The sequence below is a fragment of the Eleutherodactylus coqui genome, chromosome 2 (genome assembly GCF_035609145.1).
Source record: "Eleutherodactylus coqui strain aEleCoq1 chromosome 2, aEleCoq1.hap1, whole genome shotgun sequence".
NCBI lineage: Eukaryota > Metazoa > Chordata > Amphibia > Anura > Eleutherodactylidae > Eleutherodactylus > Eleutherodactylus coqui.
Window position 1 is genome coordinate 292,853,764 of NC_089838.1, and position 26,781 is coordinate 292,880,544.

At 45.2% G+C, this 26,781-nt stretch overlaps 1 protein-coding gene across 1 annotated transcript in view; it reads right to left on the minus strand.

Annotated features, from left to right (window-relative positions):
- Positions 1-5,192: 5,192 nt before the first annotated feature.
- Positions 5,193-26,781, minus strand: part of LOC136610834 (C-type lectin domain family 4 member G-like) — a 42,425-nt gene continuing 20,836 nt past the window's right edge. Inside the window, exons 5-12 of the mRNA XM_066590032.1 lie at positions 21,162-21,203; positions 19,639-19,680; positions 15,942-15,986; positions 15,326-15,382; positions 14,799-14,852; positions 12,665-12,816; positions 6,954-7,060; positions 5,193-5,444 (exon numbers count right to left, since the gene is read on the minus strand). Of these exons, the coding sequence (XP_066446129.1) occupies positions 5,312-5,444; positions 6,954-7,060; positions 12,665-12,816; positions 14,799-14,852; positions 15,326-15,382; positions 15,942-15,986; positions 19,639-19,680; positions 21,162-21,203 (632 nt within the window). The 3' untranslated portion in view covers positions 5,193-5,311. The remainder of the gene's footprint in view (positions 5,445-6,953; positions 7,061-12,664; positions 12,817-14,798; positions 14,853-15,325; positions 15,383-15,941; positions 15,987-19,638; positions 19,681-21,161; positions 21,204-26,781) is intronic.

Consider the following 26,781-nt stretch of genomic DNA (forward strand, 5'->3'; position numbering starts at 1 on the left):
ACTTTAAAAAAAACTCCTTACATGTATTAAAACATGTACGTGTTTGTGCTATGTGCACTCCAAGATGCGCTCTACGTGCCGTCCCTCCCCCTCCTTGGTTCGCTCAACGGGGAAGGAGAGACCAACGACTAAGAGAAATGTGAGTTCATGTACTGTATAAATGTTTGTAAGAAGTCTGTATTGTTTATGCTTGATAAAGACGCCGCCGAGCGTCGAAACGCGTTGTATTGAGATTAAAGAGAATTATATCTATATTTGATAGAGGTTTTCTTTCTGGAGGAGCGCAGAGAATTTTTTTTCTACATTATTATTATTTTGTTTAGGTCGCATAAAAGATGTGATCATCCGATGAATGAGCGTTTGCTCGCTTGTCGGGTGATTGGCAGCACTTTCACACAGCCTGGGGATCAGGTAATGTTCCTAGGAATATTTTCATCTGATCATTGAGCCTTTTAAAAGGCTCCTTAAGCTACCAAATGTTTTTTCCTGACTCTCCCATATAAGTGCTCCTTAGAAAAGCATGCATGTATTTTCAATAGGGAAAGAAGAATAAGGTAACAAGACATGCTTCAGCACTCATGCACATTTAATATCTGCATAAACCTACACAACTGTTGTTTATACTAATCACATAAAAATACAAGGTTCTTAGCTAGAGATGAGCGAGCATACTCGTCCGAGCTTGATACTCGTTCGAGTATTAGGGTGTTCGAGATGCTCGTTACTCGTAACGAGTACCACGCGATGTTCGAGTTACTTTCACTTTCCTCCCTGACAAATTTGCGCGCTTTTCTGGCCAATAGAAAGACAGGGAAGGCATTACAACTTCCCCCTGCAACGTTCAAGCCCTATACCACCCCCCTGCAGTGAGTGGCTGGCGAGATTAGGTGTCACCCGAGTATTGAAATCTGCCCCTCCCGCGGCTCGCTACGGATGCATTCTGACATTAGTTCAGGGAAAGTGCTATCGTGTTGGAGCTGCTATAGGGAGAGTGTTAGGAATATTTTAGGTTTCAAGAACCCCAACGGTCCTTCTTAAGGCCATAAATCTTCTCTATATGCGCTCAATGGGGCCGGCGGCAGCAGCACCGACCTCAATGAGAACATATAGAAGACAAATCCTTCTTCTCTGCCACAGCTGTAACAGCTGTGGCAGAGAAGAACGATGTTTGCCCATTGAATTCAATGGAGCCAGCAATACAGCAGGTTCCACTGAAAGCAATGGGCTGCCGGCGATCGCAGGATGAATTGTCGGGAAGGGGTTAAATACATAACTCCTTCCCTGCAATTCATCCAGAAATGTGTTACAATAAAAATATATACCGGCGTATAAGGCGACCGGGCGTATAAGACGACCCCCCAACTGTCACCTTATAAGCCGGCAATACAGTGGAGCAAAGAATAAAAATCATTACTTACTTCTTCTGACGTTCTGCGGCGCTCCTGCAGGCTGTCACTCCCTCCTGGTGTTCTGCAGTGCTGCTGCAGGCTGTCGCTCCCTCCTGGTCCACGGCAGAGCATTGATTTCTCTACGAAGGGCTTTAAATCCCCGCCTCCAGAAACACACGTGCCTTCAGCCAATCACAGCCAATGACAATGATGTCATTGAATGGCTGTGATTGGCTGTGTTTCTGGAGGCAGGGATTTCAAGCCCTGCCTCCAGAAAGCAATACTCTGCCGTGGACCAGGAGGGAGCAACAGCCTGCAGGAGCGCCGCAGAACGTCAGAAGAAGTAAGTAATGATTTTTATTCTTTGCTCCACTGTATTGCCAGCGTATAAGGTGACAGTTGGGGGGTCGTCTTATACGCCCCGTCGCCTTATACGCCGGTATATATTTTTATTGTAACACATTTCTGGATGAATTGCAGGGAAGGGGTTATATATTTAACCCCTTCCCGACAATTCATCCTGCGATCGCCGGCAGCCCATTGCTTTCAGTGGAACCTGCTGTATTGCTGGCTCCATTGAATTCAATGGGCAAACATCGTTCTTCTCTGCCACAGCTGTTACAGCTATGGCAGAGGAGAACGATCTTTACGCTGACAGTGCGGGGGGGGGGGCACTCTTGCCGCTATTGTGGCTTAATAGTGGGACCTGGGAACTTGAGATGCAGCCCGCCATGTAGCCCCTCACCTGCCCTATCCGTTGCTGTGTCGTTCCCATCACTTTGTAGAATTGCCAAGATTTTCACAAACGAAAACCTTAGCGAGCATCGGTGATATACAAAAATGCTCGGGTCGCCCATTGACTTCAATGGGGTTCGTTACTCGAAACGAACCATCGAGCACTGCGAAAATTTCGTCCCGAGTAACGAGCACCCGAGCATTTTGGTGCTCGCTCATCTCTATTCTTAGCACATATTTTGATCAACATATATGGGCCCATCTACTATATTCAGGCAAACCTTAATGAATGTGCTCCTTGCTCTGTAAGACACCATTCTTTGAGCTAAAAAGCCTTCACATAAGAACCTTGCATTTTTATGCAGTTAGTATAAACAACAGTTTTGTGCAGATATGTAATGTTTGCATGAGCGCTGAAGCATGTATTTGTTACTGTAATTGTCGCAGCCATGGCATATGTGCACCATCACATTTCATTTATTTGTTGGATATGCATTTGTATAGGAGTGGCTGCCAGCATGTGTTGTGCACTCCATTCACCCATCTGTCTCAGGTAGTTCAGTGAGAATAAAAAGCCAAGTATTTAGCTTTTCCATACATGTGGAGGGTTTTTAGCCCAAAGAGAGGTATCCATATAGATAGAAACTAGAGATGAGCGAGCACGCTTGGTTAAGGCAGTTTCTCGAGCGAGCATCGCTCCTCTTGAGTAACTGCATACTGGTCTGAGCAGATTCGGGGGGGGGGGGGTGAGCAGTTGGTGGTGGCGATGAGGAGGGGGAGTGAGAGAGAGAAATCTATCTCACCCCCCCCCCCCCCCCGCTCCCCTCCGCCGCCCCCCCCCCCCCCGAATCTGCTCAGACCAGTATGCAGTTACTGGAGAAGAGCGATGCTCGCTCGAGTAGCTGCCTTAACCGAGCGTGCTCGCTCATCTCTAATAGAAACCCATCTATTAAGGTTTGCCTGGAGATTGCGGTTGGGCCCGCATTCTTTGATCAAAATATGTACTAAGAAACTTGCATTTTTATGTGATTAGTATACACAACAATTGCGCAATTTTCTTCAGATATTAAATGTGTTAGTGCTAAAGCACGTATTCCTGTTACTGCATTTGTTACAGCCATGGCTTATGTCTACCTTCACATTTAATTTATTTGTTGGAAGTGCAGACTTTTGTTTTTTATTGCAAGTGAAATAACAGAGGTTCCTCTCCCACAGGAGCCAATATTCGAGCATAAAATCCTTCCTTACCCCAACATTTGCCATCTAGAAAGAGTAAGGATCCCCCTTTGTAAATCAGATAGTCGACTGATTCTGCCAACTTTCATCTACTGTGTATGTGCACCTTTGCTTGTAAAGGTTAATTCCTTTCCATATCTGTTAATTCCATGAGCCCATTCTACACCTCCATGTGCCCTTGATTTTTTATGAAGACTAACAGATTTTCATTTCTTATGGACTCTATGATAATCTGCAGATAATAAAATCCTGGTACACACCATCAAATGCCATTTTACTGCATATTCTCTTAGAAGTACTGCTTCTACCGGAGAGTGCAGTGCTTCACAGACCTAAGACAGAACTTCATGGCATCTAATTAGATATCTTTTTAACTTCTAATTGGTTGCTATGCCGCCATAAGGTCATGTCTCTGGATGGTATCACCATCAAACATGGACCAAAAAATATGGTCATGGTGATATAGGTAGATAGGTTCTTCTCACTGGTGGACTGTGTTCAGTCTAAGCTCCGGGCATTAATTATTTAGTTGTTTTTTGTACTTTTCTAAAGCACATGAAACAAACTGAAAATAAAAGGTTCAAGTTGAGAATTTATTATTGTAAATATATATTTGCCTATTTTAGTCACTCCTTTGGGACAGTCTATTTCTGCAGAGAGTTGCCCATTGCTCTGTTGCTTAAGGACAGGAAGAACACATTACGGGTGGCTGATCAAGCAAGACCTGACAGAGTGACTCATAAACCGCTTTCCAAATATAATGGTGCTCAACCACCTCTTGAGGAAGTCTCCTAATGTCATTGCCACAATGCATTTCCACACAAATATATTGCTTATTTGCAATCAGAAGAGACCCCAGTTGTGAGCCCATTGTTGGCCAAGCCTTCCCAATTTACACACCTCTGTTGTAGAATATGTTGTAGAACAAGTCCACGTGTAATAAAGTTCAGATGGCCCTAATATAACACTGAACATTATTGCTTATCTTAACCCTTTCCAATCCACTGTCTGACTTCTGATTATGATTTAAGGCTGTACAGCTCCGATGTTGGAAGACATCCGTCGGGGTTCTCTTACTGTATATTGCCAGCCTCTCTGCTGTCGGAGCCTGTTCAACGTGTCACCTCATGCAGTATTGGCTTCAGCTAGCAGATGTACTTCCGTACTCGGGTGAAAAGATTCGGGGGCGCCGGGGGGCGGGGGAGGCATGGCGGAGCGGGGGGTAGCAGCGGGAACAGGGGGGAGCCCTCTCTCCCTCTCCCCCCCCCCCCACTCCCCGCTGCAACCCCCCCACTCACCCACGGCGCCCCCGAATCTTTTTGCCCGAGTACGGAAGTACTCGAAAATCGTGGCGCTCGGGCGAAAAAGGGGCGTGGCCGAGTAGGTTCACTCATCTCTATTTAGTAGACCAGTTGCTGTGATGTCATCTTAGGATGCGTGAAGGGTAGAGTTTGACATGTAACATGTGTCATTCAGGTTGAAACACAACGTGTTGTTTCAAACAGAAATTACAGAAATCATGCAGAATCTATCATTTCTCATTGAAACCCAAGCTGCGTTCCAACTGATTGACACGTGTTATACGTCAAACTCCACCTTTCACGCATCCCAAGATGAGATCACGACAACTGGTCTACTAAACTATCCGGTCCAGATTTGGTACTGTAATAAGAGATCTTTTATCAATATCACTGGTCTAGTGAATATTTAACTAATTCTCTTACGTTATTGTGAATTAAGACAAGATTCCCCCCCTCCCCCCCCCCCCAAAATAGTAAAACAAAAAAAAAATTGTTCCCCCCCCAACCCTCTCTATTCGGCATCAGTTCCAATTTGAAATGATGCAATTGAGCCTTCTTCCTCGATATGAAGATTAATACAAGATTGATATAGCGCCGTTGTTCTTGAAGTAGGATGAGATTTGGCTCAGGTATAATAAATTTACGGCAGATTTAGCAGCAGCAGCCCTTCTTGCAAGCATACTTCAATGTAGTTGTGCAGGTGTCGTCATTCCAGAATCCTAACTTGGATTCCGCACAATCCTCACTATTTCCCCAGTTATTCGGCTCTCCTGGTTTCCAATTGCTGAAGAAGATTAAGAAAAATGATTAGCTGAAGTGATCAATTCCTTTACAGCACCACCATAGAAAAATGAAGGATTAACCCTTTCCAATCCACTGTCTCACCTCTGAAGACATTATGATTTAAGGCTATACAGCTCTGATGTTGGAAGACATCCATCGGGGTTCACTTACTGTATATTGCCAGCCTCTCTGCTGTCGGAGCCTATCCAATGTGTCACCTCATGCAGTACTGGCTTTAGCCAGCAGATAGCGCCATTGTACAACGGCTGAAAAAGAGTAAGCCCCCTGGGAAAACCAGGATACAAATTGGATTGGAAAGGGTTAAATAGCTCCAATGGAAATAAATTGACTTTACAGGTAATATGTGGAGGTTCCAGGTCCTCCAGAGATGATCTTTGTAGCTTTGTGTATGAATCCATATTGCAGCATCTGAACAAAGGACTGCACCAAGAACTGAGTGCCAAGCTCCACTGGCAGGAATTGTATTGCTCCTACTAGCAATACACTTTGAGTATATTCCCTAGTCTACAATGTCACTCAAATGCACTGTCTCACTTAAGATCCAGTTGGAACATGTTGCCAAACTAGAAATAGTTAAACATAAGGGAAATCTGGAAAATTAGGCCATCAGGGTCTTAATACTATCTAAAGCCTCATTTACACGCAAAGATGAGTGCTCAAAATTTGTTTAAAATATAGGGAGAATGACAGTTTGAGCGATCATTTTGCATAAACTGTTAATGGGTCCTTATGCCCATTAGAAGCTTATTAGCTTTATTTGCATCTAAACAAGCCTCCATGTGCTGTATGCAGAGATCAGCGAGTGGTCTGTTATCTGCATACAGCTCCTTTGTTCTCCCGTGGGACTGCAGGTGAATACAATGTTATCAGTGCTTCGGTGGAGAAACACAGTGTGTGGTCCCTACTATCAGCTGCCCGACCGAACGATGGATTTTAAGCTGAACTAAAAATTATCGTTCGGCCGAAAAGCAAGTGATGGTAGCATTTTCAAGCAGCAATTATCGCTCAAAAGACATCGCTTAAACGATAACCGCTGCATGTAAATGGGGCTTTACTCCTGTCTCTAGCGTTTATTCTATATGCATCAATTAGGGTCCAATATATACAATGGTTCTATATGCATGATGTAAATGCAAAACACCAAGCATGCATGTGTGAAATCTGCTTAGAAATACATATGTTAATTACATCATCCTTTAAAAACACACATGATACGAATAATAGGCCTTATTTATCAAAAGCGTCTAAAACAAGAAATGTCTTTGTTGCCCATGGCAACCAATCAGAGCTCAGTTTTCATTTCGGAAACTGCTCTGGTAAAATGAAGCTGTGCTGTGATTGGTTGCTATAGACAATAAATCTTTTTTTTTCGACAGCTTTAATAAATAACTCTATGTATCTATAGTTGTATACTGTTGTATCTGACTAACTTCTAACTTCTCTATGGATGGTTTTCATTTGTATCATACCTTGTAGAAAGCATATTTACCTGAAGGACATAACTGATCCATCCAACCATTTCCAGTTTGCATTCTTTTTATCCCGCCACAATCCAATCCAGTAGCGGTCTTTTTCAAGGAAGGATTTCAAAGCATCCTGGAAAAACGCAGAGAGAAGCAACTAAAATGTTCAGCTTGACATCTTAACAAAAGGTAATACATCAGAAAGTGCAATTTGGTTGGTCCGAAATGAGTGAAGCCAACATGACGTCCATTTTCTTCCACAGCTGTTGAATTTGGACAGTCTCTAGAGAAGCTCAAGAGCACACCTAGTGGTTAAATATGTCAACTTCAGTTTTAACGGTTCCACTTCCTTCTATTTGAGGTCATTTCAATAACACAGATTTTTTGATGTATGAGATTGTCAATAAATGAACCGCCATTCACTTGGACGTCCAGTATTAAAATTGGAAGCCTGATGCACCCATTATAGTCAATGGAAAAAGGAGGGGAAATGAATCCTGAAGGATCATAACTGAAGTGTCAAATGGATTACAAGGGGTCCATCATTCCTGTAAGAATGTAAGGCATAATGCCACTGTGTACAGGGCCTTAGTAGATGGGATGGTACTGTCTGACTTGATCTATAAATGAAATATTATAGTTTTGAAGTGCCGGAGTAAAATATGAAGTGGAAGCGATGTGGCTACATCCTAATGTAACACCCGTGGGGATTTATGATAGTCAACAAAAAACTGCAGAGAACAGGCCGAGCTGCTGAGCGAGGCAGTGGAACGACATTCTTATGTCTCCCTGGGGAGGTAAGCTGGAGCAAAGTTAGGCCCCTTTTCACACAGGTGTAATTTTTCTGCATTAATTTCTGCACCAAAATCCTTATGGCTACTTGCAGAATTTGATGCAAATTGAAAATAGCTGGTTCTGCCCAAAATTCTGTCATCAAAATCCACAATGAGACTTGCGGATTTCAGTGCGGTATTTGCAATGGCCAATCAAACTGCAGATTTGTGGTGTGGAATGGAGAAAAGTTCTACCCATTTGAAAGGGCCCACAACTGCCAGATTTGGAGCATATCTTTGACCAGGGGAGACGCCATCTACAGCTGGAGTTGAAAGAAGATCAGAACTGGAATCATGGTGGCTGAGCCAGGGTATGGTTCCCCAACTTGAGAGGATCTCCTTACAGAAGTCTCATATCAAAGTGGTCATCCAAAGAGGATTCTGTCACTCCTTTGCTCTGTTAATTGACCTCTATACATTGTTACTCTTTTCTAGACGTTTAACCACTTTATGCCCCACGTATGGAAATCTTAGGTGCACAAGGTTAATAACAAGATTAGAAGCCGAGCCGGCTGCAGGCATCTCCAGTGTTGTCAGTTGACATCCAGCTGCAACAACTGTGATCAGCTTTCCCGATAATTGTGGCTGTCAACCCTTTAAATGCCACTGCTAGTTCTCAGAGAGACTGGGGGGAGGGCAATTACAGGGATAGAGGGGAAGATAATGTTGACTGATTTGGAACTAAGTAATGAAAATAGGGGTACAGCGCTTGGAGGGGTGCAGTTAGAACTTGCACAGTCCGAGTTATTGAAATGGCAAATTAGTGTAATTAGTTCTATTTCTTTGCACAAATGGAAAATAGAACATGCTGCTTTTTAAAAAAATTGTACAACGGAATTGTGAAAGCAAGATACACGATTGTGAATAAACCCATTGACATCAATGGGTTCCATTCACCGCGTATTGCTCATGCAAATGTTGTCATGTGAATTAACCCAAACTGGGCCCCAATGTTAGGATGTTATATCTAATATTCTGACTGCAGTCTAACATAGTATATAAGGCCGAAAAAAAACACATATGTCCATCCAGTTCAGCCTACTACCCCCCAATGTTGATCCAGAGGAAGGCCAAAAAACCCAATGAGGTAGAAGCCAATTTTCATCATTTTAGGGGATAAAATTCTTTCTGACTTTGATCTGGCAATCGGAATAATCCCCGGATCACAGGCCCTTCTGTTGCTAGTGATTATCTCATGTAATATTGTATCTCTTAAGAAAGGCATCCAGGTCCCTATTGTACTCTTTTTCTGATTTCCCCATCACAACATCCTCAGGCAGAGAGTTTGATAGTCTCACTGCTCTTACTGTAAAGAACCCCCTTTTAGGTGGGTGTAGAAACCTTCTTTCTTCTAGACCTAGAGGACGCCCCTCTTGATACAGTCACAGTCCTGGGTATAAATAGATGATGGGAGAGATCTCTGTATTGTCCCCTGATATATTTATACATAGCTATTAGGTCAGCCCTCAGACGTTTATTTTTGCAAACTAAATAACCCCAATTTTGATAACCTTTCTGGGTATTGTAGTCCGCCCATTCCATTTATTACTTTAGTTGCCCGTCTTTGTACCCGCTCAAGCTCTGATACGTCCTTCTTGAGTACCGGTGCCCAAAACTGTCCACAATATTCCATGGGTGGTCTGAGCACTGACTTGTAAAGAGGAAGAACAATGTTCTCATCATGTGCCCCTAGACCTCTTTTGATGCACCCCATGTTTGTATTTGCCTTGGCAGCAGCTGCCTGACACTGGTTGCCCCAGTTAAGCTTAAAGTTCACTAAAATCCCCAAGTCCTTTTCCATGTCAGTGTTTCCCAGTGGTTTTCCATTTAGGCCTCCTGCACATGGGCGATTTGCATTGCAAAATCTGGAGTGGGATTCTGCTTCTTGATTTTACCGCAAACCCAGCCCATAGCATGCTATGGCAAAATGTGATTTTCTGCCCACGAGCAGAAATCGATTGCGATTTTCTGCTCATGGGAAAGAAATCGCAGCATGCTGCGATTTGCCGCGGGCTACGCACGGGTAGCTTCCATTGAAGTAAATGGAAGTTGCCCATTCTGCGGCCGTTCCACAATCATCATTGCGGCATGGCTGCAGTAGTTACATCATCGCTATGGCGACGGCGTAGCATCCTCTCAACCATGCATGCTCAGTCGGCACATTTGCACCAGATGAGACTGCGTCATCGCCATAGCGACGCCGTTGCATCCTCTGTACTACACATGTGCCGCCCGGTACATTGGCAGCACCGGAGAAGATGCCGGACAGGTGAGCAGACCTGGCACCAGGTCGAACTCCGCTGTGGAAATACCACATGAGGGGTCAGACCCGCCCGTATACTGGCAGCCACGCAGGGATCACCAGATGGCCACCGGGTTGAGTTCGGCGTCTGGAATCCCACATGCGGGGTCCGACCCGCCCGTGTGCAGGAGGCCTTAGTGGGTAATGGTGACGTATTTTCTCTGCCCATGTGCAGAACCTTACATCTATCAGTGTTAAATCTCATTTGCCACTTTTTGCCCAACTTATCCAGATCCTCTCTTGTGTTAATGTGTCTGTCTTATTGTTCATATGTACAGCATTGTATGTGTGCGTCACGGGGTGGATAATAGCCAACACAGGGTCAGTATATGAGATGGACTCTGGAATTACAAAAATAAAGATTTTTTTATTACAACCAATAATGGAAGGAGAATATACTTGGAAAGGGTTAATGAACAGTTGGTAAACATTATGTACTTTATCGTTTCATAAAGCAGGACTAACTATCACTGGCTATTAGCCACAACACTTAGTATTCAAATTAAGCAATTTACAGATAATGAAGACAATCACAATAAAGTCTTCCATGCAATGGGCGAATGGAGTTTATGTATAAAGTACTAATCCGGGGGGGGTGGGGGGGGGGGACCATACAGTCTGTATCTAATGGATTAATCATTAGTGGGTTTTGTTTGCAACAGGCAAACAGGAAAGTTTTGATCACATAAGTTGCAACGTAGTCATGTCTTGTACGGGCACTCTCTCTACGTGCCTAATCCAACAAATACACTAAAGTCCGACTGAATAAAGTAGGGTGTCTCTATAGCTGTCCCTGCCTAGCAGGCCTGCTCACTGCTGGCACTAAATACACGTGTGCATACTTGTGTTTTACTGGGTCCTTCCTCACTTATGACCTTAGGTTTTCTCAGTATTATGTTGGTGGTGAATAATTTCCCAGAATCCGGCAGCGGTTTCCAATCAAGCAAGCGGTGAGATGATATATTGCTCTGAAGTGTCGCTCTGACATGTCATTGTCCCTCGCAGTCCCAGCAGCAGTGAACTCACTTCAGTCCCTATGATTCTGCAGTGCATCTTGCACAACTAGGAGACCCCCACTGAGCGCATTTACCCAGTTGCACACCATGACTCTCAGCGGCCTACCATCTATGCAGCTGTACCAAGTCCAGTGGTGCTTTCTCCACCGCACACCTCACACCCAGGGTCAGAGCTAACCCTCTCCTTTCTGTTTTCTCTCCCAGTATCACATGACTTGCCCTGTCAATTAGCAAATTAATCATGCAAAACAGCATTTGTCCTGCCATGTCCCAAACTAGCCACTAGGTGGAGCTAAAAGAATGCATTTCTATGAACTATGTGTTTGCTAGCTTACTTAATTTAGTTTTATTACTGCATGGACTATTTTACTAATTAACAAAGTGGGAAAAACCACAAAATGTTCCTATTAATCCGCTGCCTCTTTACATCTGCATGCCAGTGGGCTGCGAGAAGTTGTATAGTGATCGTATATATGAAAAGAAGAGTTACTTTTGGAGTTTATAATATTCATGTAATCACACCAGTAACTATTTCTAAGGGTGGATTCACACGAACGTATATCGGCTCGATTTTCACGCCGAGCCAATATACGTTGTCCTCATCTGCAGGGGGGGAGGCTGGAAGAGCTGGGAGCAGGAACTGAGCTCCCGCCCCCTCTCTACCCCCTCTCTGCCTCCTCTCCACCCCCTCTCCTCCCCTCTGCACTATTTGCAATGAAAGGAGGCAGGACGGGGCTGGGCTAAATTTCAAGAATTAGCCCCGCCCCGTCCCGCATCTCCCCATTGCAAATAGTGCAGAGGAGCAGAGAGGGGGCAGAGAGGGGGCGGAGCTCAGTTCCTGCTCCTGGCTCTTCCAGCCTCCCCCCCTGCAGAGAGAGACAACGTATATCGGCTCGGCGTGAAAACCCAGCCGATATACGTTCGTCTGAATCCACCCTCAGGTTGTTACTATTAGCTGACCAACTCAGTGATATTCTTGAGGTGACTGGTTTCACTTTGTGGGAGATAATGTTATACTACTGTTTTTGTACTTTATATTTACTTTTATTTACCGTTACTTTTTCATGGTTGCCACTTAGCTTCATCAAATATTTCTTTTTATCCTAATATTAAATTGATTTATAGTTCCAAATGTCTGTGATCACTTTACTATAAAGCAGGCGTGTACCAAACAAAGTGGGGGGTTCCCAAGTTAACCCTTGGCAAAAAAATGACCCCTTTTGCATACCTAATAAGCTCCTAACAAGCAGGTGGAGGCACTGTGCTGCATTAGAAGGTGAAATTTACATAAAACCTGCATCTTACTTTAGAGACTTAGCCCTATCTAATCCACCGTCTGACGTCTTCCTACATTCTGATTGAGGGTTGTAGAGCTCCAATGTCAGAAGACATCCGACAAGCTATTCTTACCATCTATTGCCAGCCACTCCGCTGTCGGAGCCGATCTGGCATACAAACACTGGCTTTAGCCAGCAGGTGGCACTGTTGTATAACAGCAAAAACAGAAAGCCTTTTAGGAAACCCTGAATCCAAAATTGGATTGGAAAGGGTTAATAAAGGGGTGTCACTCTTATGAAGGTTCTTACCATCTCTTCCCTAGTTTTAAGCATCACGAGACCTGACCCCTTTCTGATGCAGTCATCTCTAGCATTGTCCCAGGTCAAGAGATCCGTTGAGAAGTAGTAACAGAAAAGACCTATTGGCGCCCATCCAGCAGGGCAGATTCTGCAGATGGTCTCTAGAGTGGAAGAGAGGATAGAGAATTACAAATGATCTAGAATGAGAAAACAACAAATAGATTTGCTAATGTTTTTGGAAAAACAGAGGTTAACAGAAAAAATAAAAATTGAGACTATCCAAAAAAAATTAGAAGTTAGGGTTCCGGTGAATGGTTGATCTAGTACTATATGGTCTCCCTCAGATCTCCAAAATGGGAGCAAGTTAGGGTTATTATATGTATACTTATTGTACACTCCAGGCTGGATCAAGGCCCCTGGGCAGACAAATTATAGGGGGACCCTCCACAGAATCTGGCAACAATATCAGGCTCTTTTTACATGGACCTATCACACAACTGTCACAGCTGTTGCAGTAGCAGACCGGCTATCAGTCACACTACATTAGTCTATTACTGCAACAGCTAGGGTCTGTTTGGAGAGATGACACAGGATGCTGTTTATTGGGACCATGCTATAGTTAGTAGAGATGAGCGAGCACACTCGTTAAGGCGATTTACTCAAGAGAGCATCGCCTTTTTCGAGTAACTGCTGGCTCGTCCCAAAAGATTCAGGGGGGCGGCGGGGGTGAGTGGGAGGTTGCAGAGGGGATCGGGAGGGAGAGAGAGCGCTCTCTCACTCTTCACCTCGCTCCCCTGCACCGCCCCCCGCAGCCCCCGCGAATCTTCAGGGACGAGCCAGCAGTTACTCGGAAAAGGCGATGCTCTCTTGAGTAAATCGCCTTAACGAGTGTGCTCGCTCATCTCTAATAGTTACCAATTATTATGTAACTGACAATGTTTATTGCACAACTGCTAATGGTTAGTATACGACTATTGGCCGTACAACTGTTTAATGTGACTAATGTCACAAACACTGTCATTACCTCTGTGGATGGGGTCTGTGTAATCTCGTCCTGGAAGGCTTCAAGCTACAGTAAAGACAGTGCCTGCAAGTGCTCTATTACGGAAGCTAGTGTGGAACTGGATAAAGCTGCTGGAGATCATCTACAGAGAACATCGGTACAAGTGACGAACTGTGAGTGAGATCGACCTTCATCTAGGTAGTGGATGTGCACACTGATATGGACTGAATCAGTGTAACAGGCCTGTTCAGTATATGTGTGTATATATATAATGTGTGAGTTACAAGACAAACCCTTGCAGGATATCATTAACATTGTGTTGCAAACACCATTGTTCTTTTACTCTTTAAGTGAATGTTGTCTGCAGAACTGAGCAAGTGCAGATAACATAGAGTTGGGCTGCTCTCACACAGGCGTCTATAAAAACGTTGCTTTTTTTAAATGCCGCGTTTAACAGCGTTTTCAAATGCATTCGACAGCGTTTAATGCTCCCCATAAGTTGCATTAATAAAATTGCTGAAAATGTACTAAAATAGAGCAGACAGCGCTAAAATGCTCTCTGAAATCAATGGAAGCGTTTTACAGCGTTTAACGCAGTGTCTCAAACTCTGTGCTAAACGATGAAAGAAAAGCTAGTGTAAGAGCAGCCTTACCGTAGAGTGAAATTCAGGTTATCTGCCTGCTTCTAACCCTTATTTACTCTCAAGCCATTATTGGCTTCCTTTCTGTGTTCAACAAACTCTGTATATCTTTTTGTAATTCCATTGGCTCCATCGTATCCTGAAACATGCACTACACCCCGCGATACGGGACTCTGGAATGTCTGCTGAGGGGTTGGGTGCAGCCTAAAGCACTGTGCTGTGTGGACGCCCTGAGCCTCCTTATCTGCACTAAGATCATTGGACACACAGGGCATACTATATCATCAATACGGGCTAACTGGTTATTTATAAATCATCCCATTAGAAATACTATAGTGAGAGGAGATTATCTCCAATGTTATCTCCAAGTGGAGTTCTCTTTTGCTGGACCCTTGCGCCCATTATTACATCAGTGTTTGGGCCTTCTTAAGGATCCTTTTGTACTTTGGGGCTGGTCAAATCTTGAAAAAATGAGATCCCTGGTTTTTATATCACTTACCTATAGTCTTATTAACAGCTTTGATATTCTGGAGGAAATGTTGTTTTATATCGTCTGTAATAAAGATTAAGTACATTTAATTATCAGAGAATTAGCACAGCATTGGCATCATAGAAGAGAGGAAGCCCCATAGCAAAGATACCATAAGAATGGAGGTTCTGTATTCTGGCACCCAGGACAGAAGGCTTTAGTGTTTGGTTTCTCCTCCGCTCCATTTCCATGACCCTTAAGACAATTCCCTTTTCTAGAGAAATTTAGTTCCTCTTTGGAGGGGAGTCCTGCATTGGTTCCAGCCACCCAGTAGGAAGGGGGGTGGACCAAACATTACTGATGCCTTTCTCCATGGGCCCTATAGCGGCTACATGGTCTGGGAAAATTGGGAGACAGTCCCTTTAAATGCAACTCTGTTTGCTATTAGTGGTAAATACTCTGTTACTTGAAATATTTAAGACATGGCAAGAGATGTAGGACCTTAATGTTCAATGTTAGCAGTTACATTGTTGAGAAGGTTTTTGAAAAAAACCCACCTAAATCCTTTCTGAATGTTTTGACATCTTCAAGAGCTTTCTGGTGCTGGTTGCCTGCTAGAGATAAATTCAAATATCAGCTACATTGCTTCACTGAGGAGAAAACAAGATAAGTAAATAGATATGAGGTTTCAAAACTTATATCTGGACCAGTGGATAGAAGGGTTCGATACCATTTTCTAGAATATTATACACGGGTTGGAAGGATGTTTTATGGATCTTTAGAACTGGATGGACGATTTTGGTCAGCCGTTGCTTAGTAGATTTTCTTTTCCAAGATCAACAAGTTGTGGAAATCTACCATTTGCCAAGTGGTTTAGGGACAGTTTGGACCCTGAACATAATTCCAAAGTGTAGTTATACCTAATGGTGACCATATGGTTAGAGTTCCTCCAGAATTTCTCCTCTCCACAGCTTCTCAAAAATACAATATACATGTAAGTTACTAAGTTGGTGAAAATGACAAACTGGATGAATCAATTCCATCTATATTAGTTTTAAAACCTATAAGTCACAATTTCAAGATTTCTTCTTACATCAGTCACCTACATACTCACAAACTCCACAAGATACAAAGTGAAATCTGTTGCTACACCGAAGCCAGTCACCAACTTACTTCTATTCTTCAAGTCACGGAGTCCATCCTTGAGGAGCACGGTTTCTTAAGATGGGACAAAGGAGAAACACTTTGATTACCCATCAGATAGAACAAGCACTTACACATATATCAGCTTGCAAACAGTAAACATAAAGAGGTATAAGAGCACATTCAGAAATTCTTCTTTGTATAGTTAGAGCAGGAAGCTGCACACCATTCGGGTGTGTTTGCACACTAGTGTTAGAACTTAATATGAAGGAAATAGTTCTTCTTGAAGCAGTGATGGGTGGTACTTACCTCCCGTATACACTGTAGTGTTAATCTCATCATCTGAAGCCTATATAATTTAACATACTGCACCTTAGTGACCCTGAAAAAGGTACCCTGTATGTTAATTGACCAATAAGATGAGTGGGATCACATTCTAAGGTGTTGTGAATAAGGTTGCATGGTAGCAATTGGCTAATGTTTATTTTGCAGGACAACTTGTAGTCCTTATTGGTACCATTTTGAGGCATAAACTACTTTTTGATTACTTTTTATTCCTGTTTGGAGAAGTGAGTTGAACAATGTAATTTTTTTTTCATTATTACTTTATTTGACAGAGTGGAGAGATGCTGCAAAAGGATGATTCCACTGTGAAGAACTCAACATGGCCATGTCTATTTGAATGGGCTGCATTTCTCTTACAATGGCTCCCAACTTCGCCCAGTGATAACAGCTGACGACAGGGAGTTTCTGAAGATGAAACTACAATTTAATATTCCTCATTTAAAGAGGTTTTCTGGCCTCTCCAACTGATACACTTTCCCCTGCTCAATCATTAGTAGTTGATAGATGGGAGTCCACTGCTCAAGATCCCCGTCCATCAGATGATCGCCCAGCCTGCAAGCATAGGAAGTGATGTCCTTCCTGTCCTTTCTAAAGTTTATGAGATGAAGAAGATGAAGAAGAGAAACAGTGTCGGGACCCAGGGAGAAGCTGCAGTGGTATCGGAGAGCGCTTGTAAGGTGATGTATGTGTTTTTTCTTTATTTCTTCCTGCAGCTACGGCTTAGTTTAGGCTTTAAAAATAGGATTCCCTACTGTCAAAGTTGCATCGCACTGCACAAAAATCGCATTTTCGTGCCATGTGATGCAACAGAAAGGAAGGCTCCATAGGGAAACATGGGCTACGTGAGGTTTTTGTGTCAGGTTGTCACATGCTTCAAAACATTGCATGTATAAATTAACCCATAGGAAAGCATGGACTTCACACACATGGGATTTGTAGCATTGTAGCAATGCGACAAAATCGCACGACTTTGTCGCCCATGTGAAGGAGGCCTAAGAGTCAGTTGTACGGGTACTTTAGGTAACCACATTTTAACACGGCTTTGACCACTTTGCTAATACAATTTGGAATACTTGGCAACACAGACTCTTAAATTTTAGTAACACTGTATCGGCTTGCTGATCTTTGCAGAATCGAGTGTCGTTCCTTTAGAGTTTTACAGACGGAAACCACAAAAAATACAACAAAATGGTATGAAAGGAGGGTGCAAGACTTAGGAAATCGCAACATGAATATTACACACCACTTAATGAAAAGACCCAAAAAAATCTTTATTACAATAATACACCTCAATTAAAAATTAAAACATTTAAAGAATCCAAGGAAAAGATCACGTACATCTGGTCAATGTGCAACAAGAAAGTGCATGACTGCTACAGGCAATTCTCATAATACTGTATTGTAGAACATTGACCCGATATGTATGATTGTTTCCTTGGAATTCAATGTTTGTTTGGGGTGTATTATTGTAATAATTAGTGTTGAGTAGAGATGAGCGAACACGTTCGGCCCCGCCCCTTTTTCGCCCGAACACCGAACTTTGCGAACACTTCAGTGTTCGGGCGAAAAAGTTCGGGGGCCGCCGTGGCAGCGCGGGGGGGGTGCGGCGGGGAGTGGGGGGGAGAGGGAGAGAGAGAGGGCTCCCCCCTGTTCCCCGCTACTGCCGCCCGCGCCGCCGCGCATCTCCCCGCCCCCCGGCGGCACCCGGACCTTTACGCGCGAACACTGCAGTGTTCGGCAAAGCCGGTGTCCGGGTGCGGATGTGTCCGTAACGGACATGTTCGCTCATCTCTAGTGTTGAGCGATTACTGCAATATTTGGGTCAAGAATGCACGGCCCGATTTAAAAAAAGTAATCGTGATTGCGGACGGCCTGTTTCCGACTCTCATTAAAGTTAATGGAAGTAAAAAATCTGATTTACTAGAAGTGTGTACTGTTTTGCAGTGCTTCCAGTTATTCCAGTCAAGACCCGATGAGTGTGGCAAAGCAAACCCAATATATGGGAGATTCTACTTTAACTGACTGGCAGACATCTCCGTTCTGCAGATAAAGTAGGCAAAAGGCCTTGTTGTTTTTGAAACATTGAAGTAAACCAATTCTCATTCTGTGAGAAGATGTTTAGAGACCTTGGTGTGCTAACTCAGGCAGCTTTCAGACACTGAAAGGCCAACAACTCACCTTGATTCATCTCCGTTATATGGGATTAATTACTCGCTGCGAGCGAGCTTAACTGTTTTCAAGTTATTGTTTGCTGTTGAATAAAAGAGAACTTTGAAAATATCCCAGCGAACCATGGCCTATGTATCTAATCCATGTGATCAGAAACCTATGGCGCCTCTTCTCCAGACCTGTGACCACCAGTATGTCTGGGCCCATGGATTTAGGATCCAGTGCAAACCAGAGGGTTATCCAGCTGGGGAGTGAGTGAGCAAGCCTGAGTGTCAACAAGCAGCCCCTGAGGTAAGGCCTCCATGTCCTACTGCAGAATAAACAGCATTTCTCTCAATAAACGTAGCAGTAATATGACTTTCCTTCATACACGTCATTCTTTACATAACTTTCTTCAATAAACATTAGTATTTAAATGTCTTTTCTAAAGAAACTGTATTATACCATGTCATTTCTTATAATATACTCTAGCGGTAATAACATTTGACTGCTGGCTTAACTTTTCTCTTCCCCTGTACAAAGACTATAGCTGACTATTAAAATACTTGTATGCTGTATTTATCACCAGTTTGCCCACTGCAATCTGTATCTGTGATTTGCAGTTGTCTCTGAGTTGGTGGGAGGAGCCTGACATCATGCTGTGTTCTAGACACTGCGCAGAAAAAAAACTACAGATTCTGCATCCTACTCCACTGTACCAAGAAATAATGTCAACAGGAAGGACACTAGAACAGCACTGAGCAGTGTAAATGTGATTCCAGTAGCTTAAAGTAAAAAGAAATCACTTGTAGCTACCGCATCTGTGTGAGTCTTTTTCACTGCAGCAGCTCATTTTCCTCTCCACTTCATGGACTTATATAGGCACTATTAGTCAACACCCTCAATTTGTGATCTCTGTTGTGTTATCTCTGTTACTAGAGACATGCATCATTTGACAACAGTTAATGGACTATAATTTAGAACGATGGGAGACCCCCTAGTGGCCAGCACTTTTGAGTTATTTTTCAGTGTAAAAACAAGTTAGGAAAAAAAATTAATTTACGCTTTTTGCAGTTATCAAATCACAAGTACAAGTTGTTTGAAAAGTTAGTAACCTGTTAAGGAGACACTAGATAATAGCTTTTAGCTGTGTTTCAACCTCATGTAAATACTACTATTACTACTAATGATAATAATAGAACTGATGAGCCAAGCAAATGTGTAGGATACTTACCATTATTCTTCAGTGCTGACACCTCTTTACTCATTTCTAAATCTGCGAAGTAATTAGCATATTTGTGAGAAGACTGTTTGAACTTATTCTTAGAGTTTACTAATATAATATAGATGGGGTTCTGTTCGATCAACCCCTCAGGTCAATAGTTTTTATGTCACTTCTGGATGGTGAAAATTATCCATTTGGTAAACTTCTCAGTAGGGTGTGGGTTCATTCTAAATTTTGCTTTCAGGGTCTATGATTTCTGTGTAAACCCATACCCATGGTACTGAGCCACAATACAGCCAATGGACAGATGTGGCACTGTCTATTAGTAGATCTCCTGTCCATGTACTTTATTAGGGTTGTCATTTAGTAGTAGTCATTGACTGACATGCTACACATATACTGGAGCTGCAGGTCAGTCATAGTTTCAACAAGCTTGCTAGCTCACATTTCACTTGCCTTCTCTTTTCCCTGTCAGTACTCTTCTATCAACAGTTTGACACTGCCAATGCTGCTGTAATCACAGGACTTTATCAGCTAGCAACTTTCCACTAGAAATAACCATCATGTGTCTTCTCATCTTCCTAATAAATGCCAGCAGCTGGATCAATCAGTTGCATTATAAATATCTACAATATTCCATATACCTCTGCAGTTAAGCATTAAAACACAGCATTTCCTATGCTAAACCTCCATATTGCCCCAATAAACATTAGTCAATGCCCTCAATTTGTGTTCTCTGTTGTGCTATCGCTGTTTCTAGAGACAGACATAATTCAAAAACAGTCAATAGACAGCAAATTAGAAGGAAGGAAGACCCAGTGGCCGGCATTTTAGAGGGATATTTTTATTGCAAAAACAAGTTAGAAAATGAAATGATTTGTTGGTTATCGAGTCACAAGTACAAGTTATTTGAAATGTTAGTAACTAGAGATGAGCGAGCACGTTAAGGCAGTTACTTGAGCGAGCATCGGTCTTTTCGAGTAACCACATACTTGTCTGAGAAAATTCTGGGGGCGGCGGGGGAGCGGGGTGGAGAGTAAGAGATCTCTCTCTCCCCCATGCTCCCACCTGCAACCCTCCCACACACCCCCGCCGCCCCACCCAAATTTTCTCGGACGAGTATGCAGTTACTTGAAAAGAGCGATGCTCGCTCGAGTAACTGCCTTAACCGAGCGTGCTCACTCATCTCTATTAGTAACCAGTTAAGAAGACACTACTACTAGAGATGAGCAAGCACGCTTGGTTAAGGCAGTTATTCAAGCGATCATCGCTTCTTTCAAGTAACTGTATACTCGTCCGAGAAAATTCAGGGGGGGGTGGAGGGGATGAGCAGGGGGTTGCACGCTCCCACCCGCTTTCCCCCGCCGACCCCCTGAATTTTCTCAGACGAGTATGCAGTTACTAGAAAAGAGCGATGCTCTCTCGAGTAACTGCTTTAACCGAGCATGCTCGTTCATCTCTAACTACTGTCTCTACTACTACAACTACTAACTACTACTACTACTTAGCCAAAAAATGAGTATGGTAGTTACCATTATGCTTCAGTTCTGACACACCTTTAACAGTTTCCAAATCTGTGGAGTATAATAGCACATTTGTGAGTAGACAGTTTAAACTTAATCTTAGAATTTACTAATAGATGGGATTCTGTCCAATCAACCTCTCAACTCAATAGGTTTTATGTCACTTCTGGATCATGAGAATAATCCATTTGGTAGGGTTCTCCGTGGGGTGTGAGTCATTCTGAGTTTTGCTTTCAGGGTCTATGATTTCTGTGTAAGCCTCTATCCTCGGGGCTGAGCTGCAATACAACCCATGGACAGATGTGGCACTATCCATTAGGACAACTCCTATCCATGTACTTTATTAGGGTTGTCATTTAGTAGTGGTCATTGACTAACATGCTGCAGGCATGCTTTTAACAGTGCTAGCTCACATTTTACCTGCCTTTCCTTTTCCCCTGTGAGTACTCTCCTATCAATTAGCTTAACTCTGCCAATGCTGCTGTAATCACAGGACTTTATCAGCTAGCACCTTTCCACTATAAATACAAACAGCTTGTAATTTCATGTTCACGGAAGATATTGACATTATTTTATCTGTCTGTTGCCTTTGTCTATTCATCTGCTTTTGCAGCTACCATTAAAAGGGAGGAAGTAAATTAGATTATAACTAGAGATGAGCGAACGTACTCGTCCGAGCTTGATACTCGTTCGAGTATTAGCGTGTTCGAAATGCTCGTTACTCGTGACGAGTACCACGCGATGTTCGAGTTACTTTCACTTTCATCTCTGAGACGTTAGCGCGCTTTTCTGGCCAATAGAAAGACAGAGAAGGCATTACAACTTCCCCCTGCGACGTTCAAGCCCTATACCACCCCCCTGCAGTGAGTGGCTGGCGAGATCAGGTGTCACCCGAGTATATAAATCGGCCCCTCCCGCGGCTCGCCACAGATGCTTTCTGACAGAGATCAGGGACAGTGCTGCTGGTGCCGGAGCTGCTATAGGGAGAGCGTTAGGAGTGATTTTAGGCTTCAAGAACCCCAACGGTCCTTCTTAGGGCCACATCTAACCGTGTGCAGTAGTGTGGAGGCTGCTTTTTGCATTTTTTTTTTTGTATATCGGCCGTGCAGAGCATTGCGCCCTGCAGTAATGATACATAGTCCAGGGCCAGTAGTGGTGGTGAGGCAGGTACAGAAGACATATTTATTGAATATAGGCAGTGGGCCTTTCCAAAAACGTTTAGGAAAAAAAATCTATTTGGGCTGCCTGTGACTGTCCTCAGTGTACTGGGTCTGTGCTGGGGGTAGTTGTCCTCCTAATTCATACGCAGCCAGCTAAGTGTTACAGCAGGCTTGCACAAAATTATTTCCTGGCTCTGTGTTGGCTGTTACATCACCGCTGTATTCCAGTCCACAGTGCAACAGTCTGCAGTTATTTTACATACTCCAGGGCCAGTAGTGGTGAGGCAGGGACAGAAGACATATTTATTGAATATAGGCAGTGGGCCTTTCCAAAAACATTTGGGAAAAAAAATCTATTTGGGCTGCCTGTGACTGTCCTCAGTGTACTGGGTCTGTGCTGGGGGTAGTTGTCCTCCTAATTCATACGCAGCCAGCTAAGTGTTAAAGCAGGCTTGCGCAAAATTATTTCCTGGCTCTGTGTTGGCTGTTACATCACCGCTGTATTCCAGTCCACAGTGCAACAGTCTGCAGTTATTTTACATACTCCAGGGCCAGTAGTGGTGAGGCAGGGACAGAAGACATATTTATCGAATATAGGCAGTGGGCCTTTCCAAAAACATTTGGGAAAAAAAATCTATTTGGGCTGCCTGTGACTGTCCTCAGTGTACTGGGTCTGTGCTGGGGGTAGTTGTCCTCCTAATTCAAACGCAGCCAGCTAAGTGTTACAGCAGGCTTGCGCACAATTATTTCCTGGCTCTGCTGTGCGTTCCGTAAATGAAGTCAGCCTCCAACCACAGGCCAATAAGCGGCACATTTAATTACAGCGTTCTGTTTCTGCACTACTGGTAATACACCATGCTGAGGGGTAGGGGTAGGCCTAGAGGACGTGGACGCGGGCGAGGACGCGGAGGCCCAAGTCAGGGTGTGGGCACAGGCCGAGCTCCTGATCCAGGTGTATCGCAGCTGACTGCTGCGGGATTAGGAGAGAGGCACGTTTCTGGCGTCCCCACATTCATCTCACAATTAATGGGTCCACGCGGTAGACCTTTATTAGAAAATGAGCAGTGTGAGCAGGTCCTGTCGTGGATGGCAGAAAGTGCATCCAGCAATCTATCGAACACCCAGAGTTCTGCGCCTTCCACTGCTGCAACTCTGAATCCTCTGGCTGCTGCTCCTCCTTCCTCCCAGCCTCCTCACTCCATTACAATGACACATTCTGAGGAGCAGGCAGACTCCCAGGAACTGTTCCCGGGCCCCTACCCAGAATGGGCAGCAAGGGTTCCGAATCCTCTCCCACTGGAGGAGTTTGTCGTGACCGATGCCTAACCTTTTGAAAGTTCCCGAGGTCCGGGGGATGAGGCTGGGGACTTCCGGCAACTGTCTCAAGACCTTTCAGTGGGTGAGGAGGACGATGACGATGAGACACAGTTGTCTATCAGTGAGGTAGTAGTAAGGGCAGTAAGTCCGAGGGAGGAGCGCACAGAGGATTCGGAGGAAGAGCAGCAGGACAATGAGGTGACTGACCCCACCTGGTTTGCTACGCCTACCTAGGACAGGTCTTCAGAGGGGGAGGCAAGGGCAGCAGCAGGGCAGGTTGCAAGAGGCAGTGCGGTGGCCAGGGGTAGAGGCAGGGCCAGACCGAATAATCCACCAACTGTTTCCCAAAGCGCCCCCTCGCGCCATGCCACCCTGCAGAGGCCGAGGTGCTCAAAGGTCTGGCAGTTTTTCACTGAGAGTGCAGACGACCGACGAACAGTGGTGTGCAACCTGTGTCTTGCCAAGATCAGCCGGGGAGCCACCACCACCAGCCTCACCACCACCAGCATGCGCAGACATATGATGGCCAAGCACCCCACAAGGTCGGACGAAGGCCGTTCACCGCCTCCGGTTTGCACCGCTGCCTCTCCCCCTGTGCCCCAACCTGCCACTGAGATCCAACCCCCTCTCAGGGCACAGGCACTACCGTCTCCTGGCCTGCACCCACACCCTCACCTCCGCTGTCCTCAGCCCCATCCACCAATGTCTGTCAGTGCACCGTCCAGCCGTGGCTAGCGCAAGTGTTGGAGCGCAAGCGCAAGTACGCCGCCACGCACCCGCACGCTCAAGCGTTAAACGTGCACATAGCCAAATTTATCAGCCTGGAGATGCTGCCGTATAGGGTTGTGGAAACGGAGGCTTTCAAAAGTATGATGGCGGCGGCGGCCCCACGCTACTCAGTTCCCAGTCGTCACTACTTTTCCCGATGTGCCGTCCCAGCCCTGCACGACCACATCTCCCGCAACATTGTACGCGCCCTCACCAACGTGGTTACTGCCAAGGTCCACTTAACAACAGATACGTGGACAAGCACAGGCGGGCAGGGCCACTATTTCTCCCTGACGGCACATTGGGTGAATTCAGTGGAGGCTGGGACAGAGTCAGAGCCTGGGACCGCTCACGTCCTACCCACCCCCAGAATTGCGGGCCCCAGCTCGGTGGTGGTATCTGCGGCGGTGTATGCTTCCTCCACTAAACCACCCTCCTCCTCCTCCGCAACCTCTGTCTCGCAATCAAGATGTGTCAGCAGCAGCACGTCGGCAGCAGTCGGTGTCGCGCGGTGTGGCAGCACAGCGGTGGGCAAGCATCAGCAGGCCGTGCTGAAACTACTCAGCTTAGGAGATAAGAGGCACATGGCCCACGAACTGTTGCAGGGTCTGACAGAGCAGACCGACCGCTGGCTTGCGCCGCTGAGCCTCCAACCGGGCATGGTCGTGTGTGACAACGGCCGTAACCTGGTGGCGGCTCTGCAGCTCAGCAGCCTCACGCTCGTGCCATGCCTGGCCCACGTCTTTAATTTGGTGGTTCAGCGCTTTCTGAAAAGCTACCCACGCTTGTCAGATCTGCTCGGAAAGGTGCGCCAGCTCTGCGCACATTTCCGCAAGTCCCACACGGACGCTGCCACCCTGCGCACCCTGCAACATCGGTTTCATCTGCCAGTGCACCGACTGCTGTGCGACGTGCCCACACGGTGGAACTCTACGCTCCACATGTTGGCCAGGCTCTATGAGCAGCGTACAGCTATAGTGGAATACAAACTCCAACATGGGCGGCGCAGTGGGAGTCAGCCTCCTCAATTCTTTACAGAAGAGTGTGCCTGGTTGGCAGACATCTGCCAGGTCCTTGGAAACTTTGAGGAGTCTACCCAGATGGTGAGCGGTGATGCTGCAATCATTAGCGTCACCATTCCTCTGCTATGCCTCTTGAGAAGTTCCCTGCAAAGCATAAAGGCAGACGCTTTGCGCTCGGAAACAGAGGCGGGGGAAGACAGTATGTCGCTGGATAGTCAGAGCCCCCTCCTGTCGATATCTCAGCGCGTTGAGGAGGAGGAAGAGGACGGAGAAGGGACAGCTTGGCCCACTGCTGAGGGTACCCATACTGCTTGCCTGTCATCCTTTCAGCGTGTATGGCCTGAGGAGGAGGAGGAGGATCCTGCAGGGTGATCTTCCTAGTGAGGACAGCCATGTGTTGCGTACAGGTACCCTGGCACACATGGCTGACTTCATGTTAGGATGCCTTTCTCGTGACCCTTGTGTTACACGCATTCTGGCCACTACGGATTACTGGGTGTACACACTGCTCGACCCACGGTATAAGGAGAAACTTTCCACTCTCATACTTGAAGAGGAAAGGGGTTCGAGAGTGATGCTATACCACAGGACCCTGACAGACAAACTGATGATAAAATTCCCATCCGACAGCGCTAGTGGCCGAAGGCGCAGTTCAGAGGGCCAGGTAGCAGGGGAGGCGCAGAGATCAGGCAGCATGTACAGCACAGGCAGGGGAACACTCTCTAAGGCCTTTGACAGCTTTCTGGCTCCCCAGCAAGACTGTGTCACCGCTCCCCAGTCAAGGCTGAGTCGGCGGGAGCACTGTAAAAGGATGGTGAGGGAGTATGTAGCCGATCGCACGACTGTCCTCCGTGACGCCTCTGCCACCTACAACTACTGGGTGTCGAAGCTGGACACGTGGCCTGAACTCGCGCTGTATGCCCTGGAGGTGCTTGCTTGTCCTGCGGCTAGCGTCTTGTCAGAGAGGGTGTTTAGTGCGGCTGGGGGAATCATCACAGATAAGCGTACCCACCTGTCAACCGACAGTGCCGACAGGCTTACACTCATCAAGATGAACAAAGCCTGGATTTCCCCAGACTTCTCTTCTCCACCAGCGGACAGCAGCGATACCTAAACAATACGTAGGCTGCACCCGCAGATGGAAGCATTGTTCTCTATCACCATCAAAAACGGGGACCTTTTAGCTTCATCAATCTGTGTATTATATTCATCCTCCTCCTCCTGCTCCTCCTCCTGAGACCTGACGTAATCACGCCGAACGGGCAATTTTTCTTAGGCCCACAAGGCTCAGTTATATAATTTTTGTAAACAATTTTTATACGTTTCAATGCTCATTAAAGCGTTGAAACTTTCACCTGAACC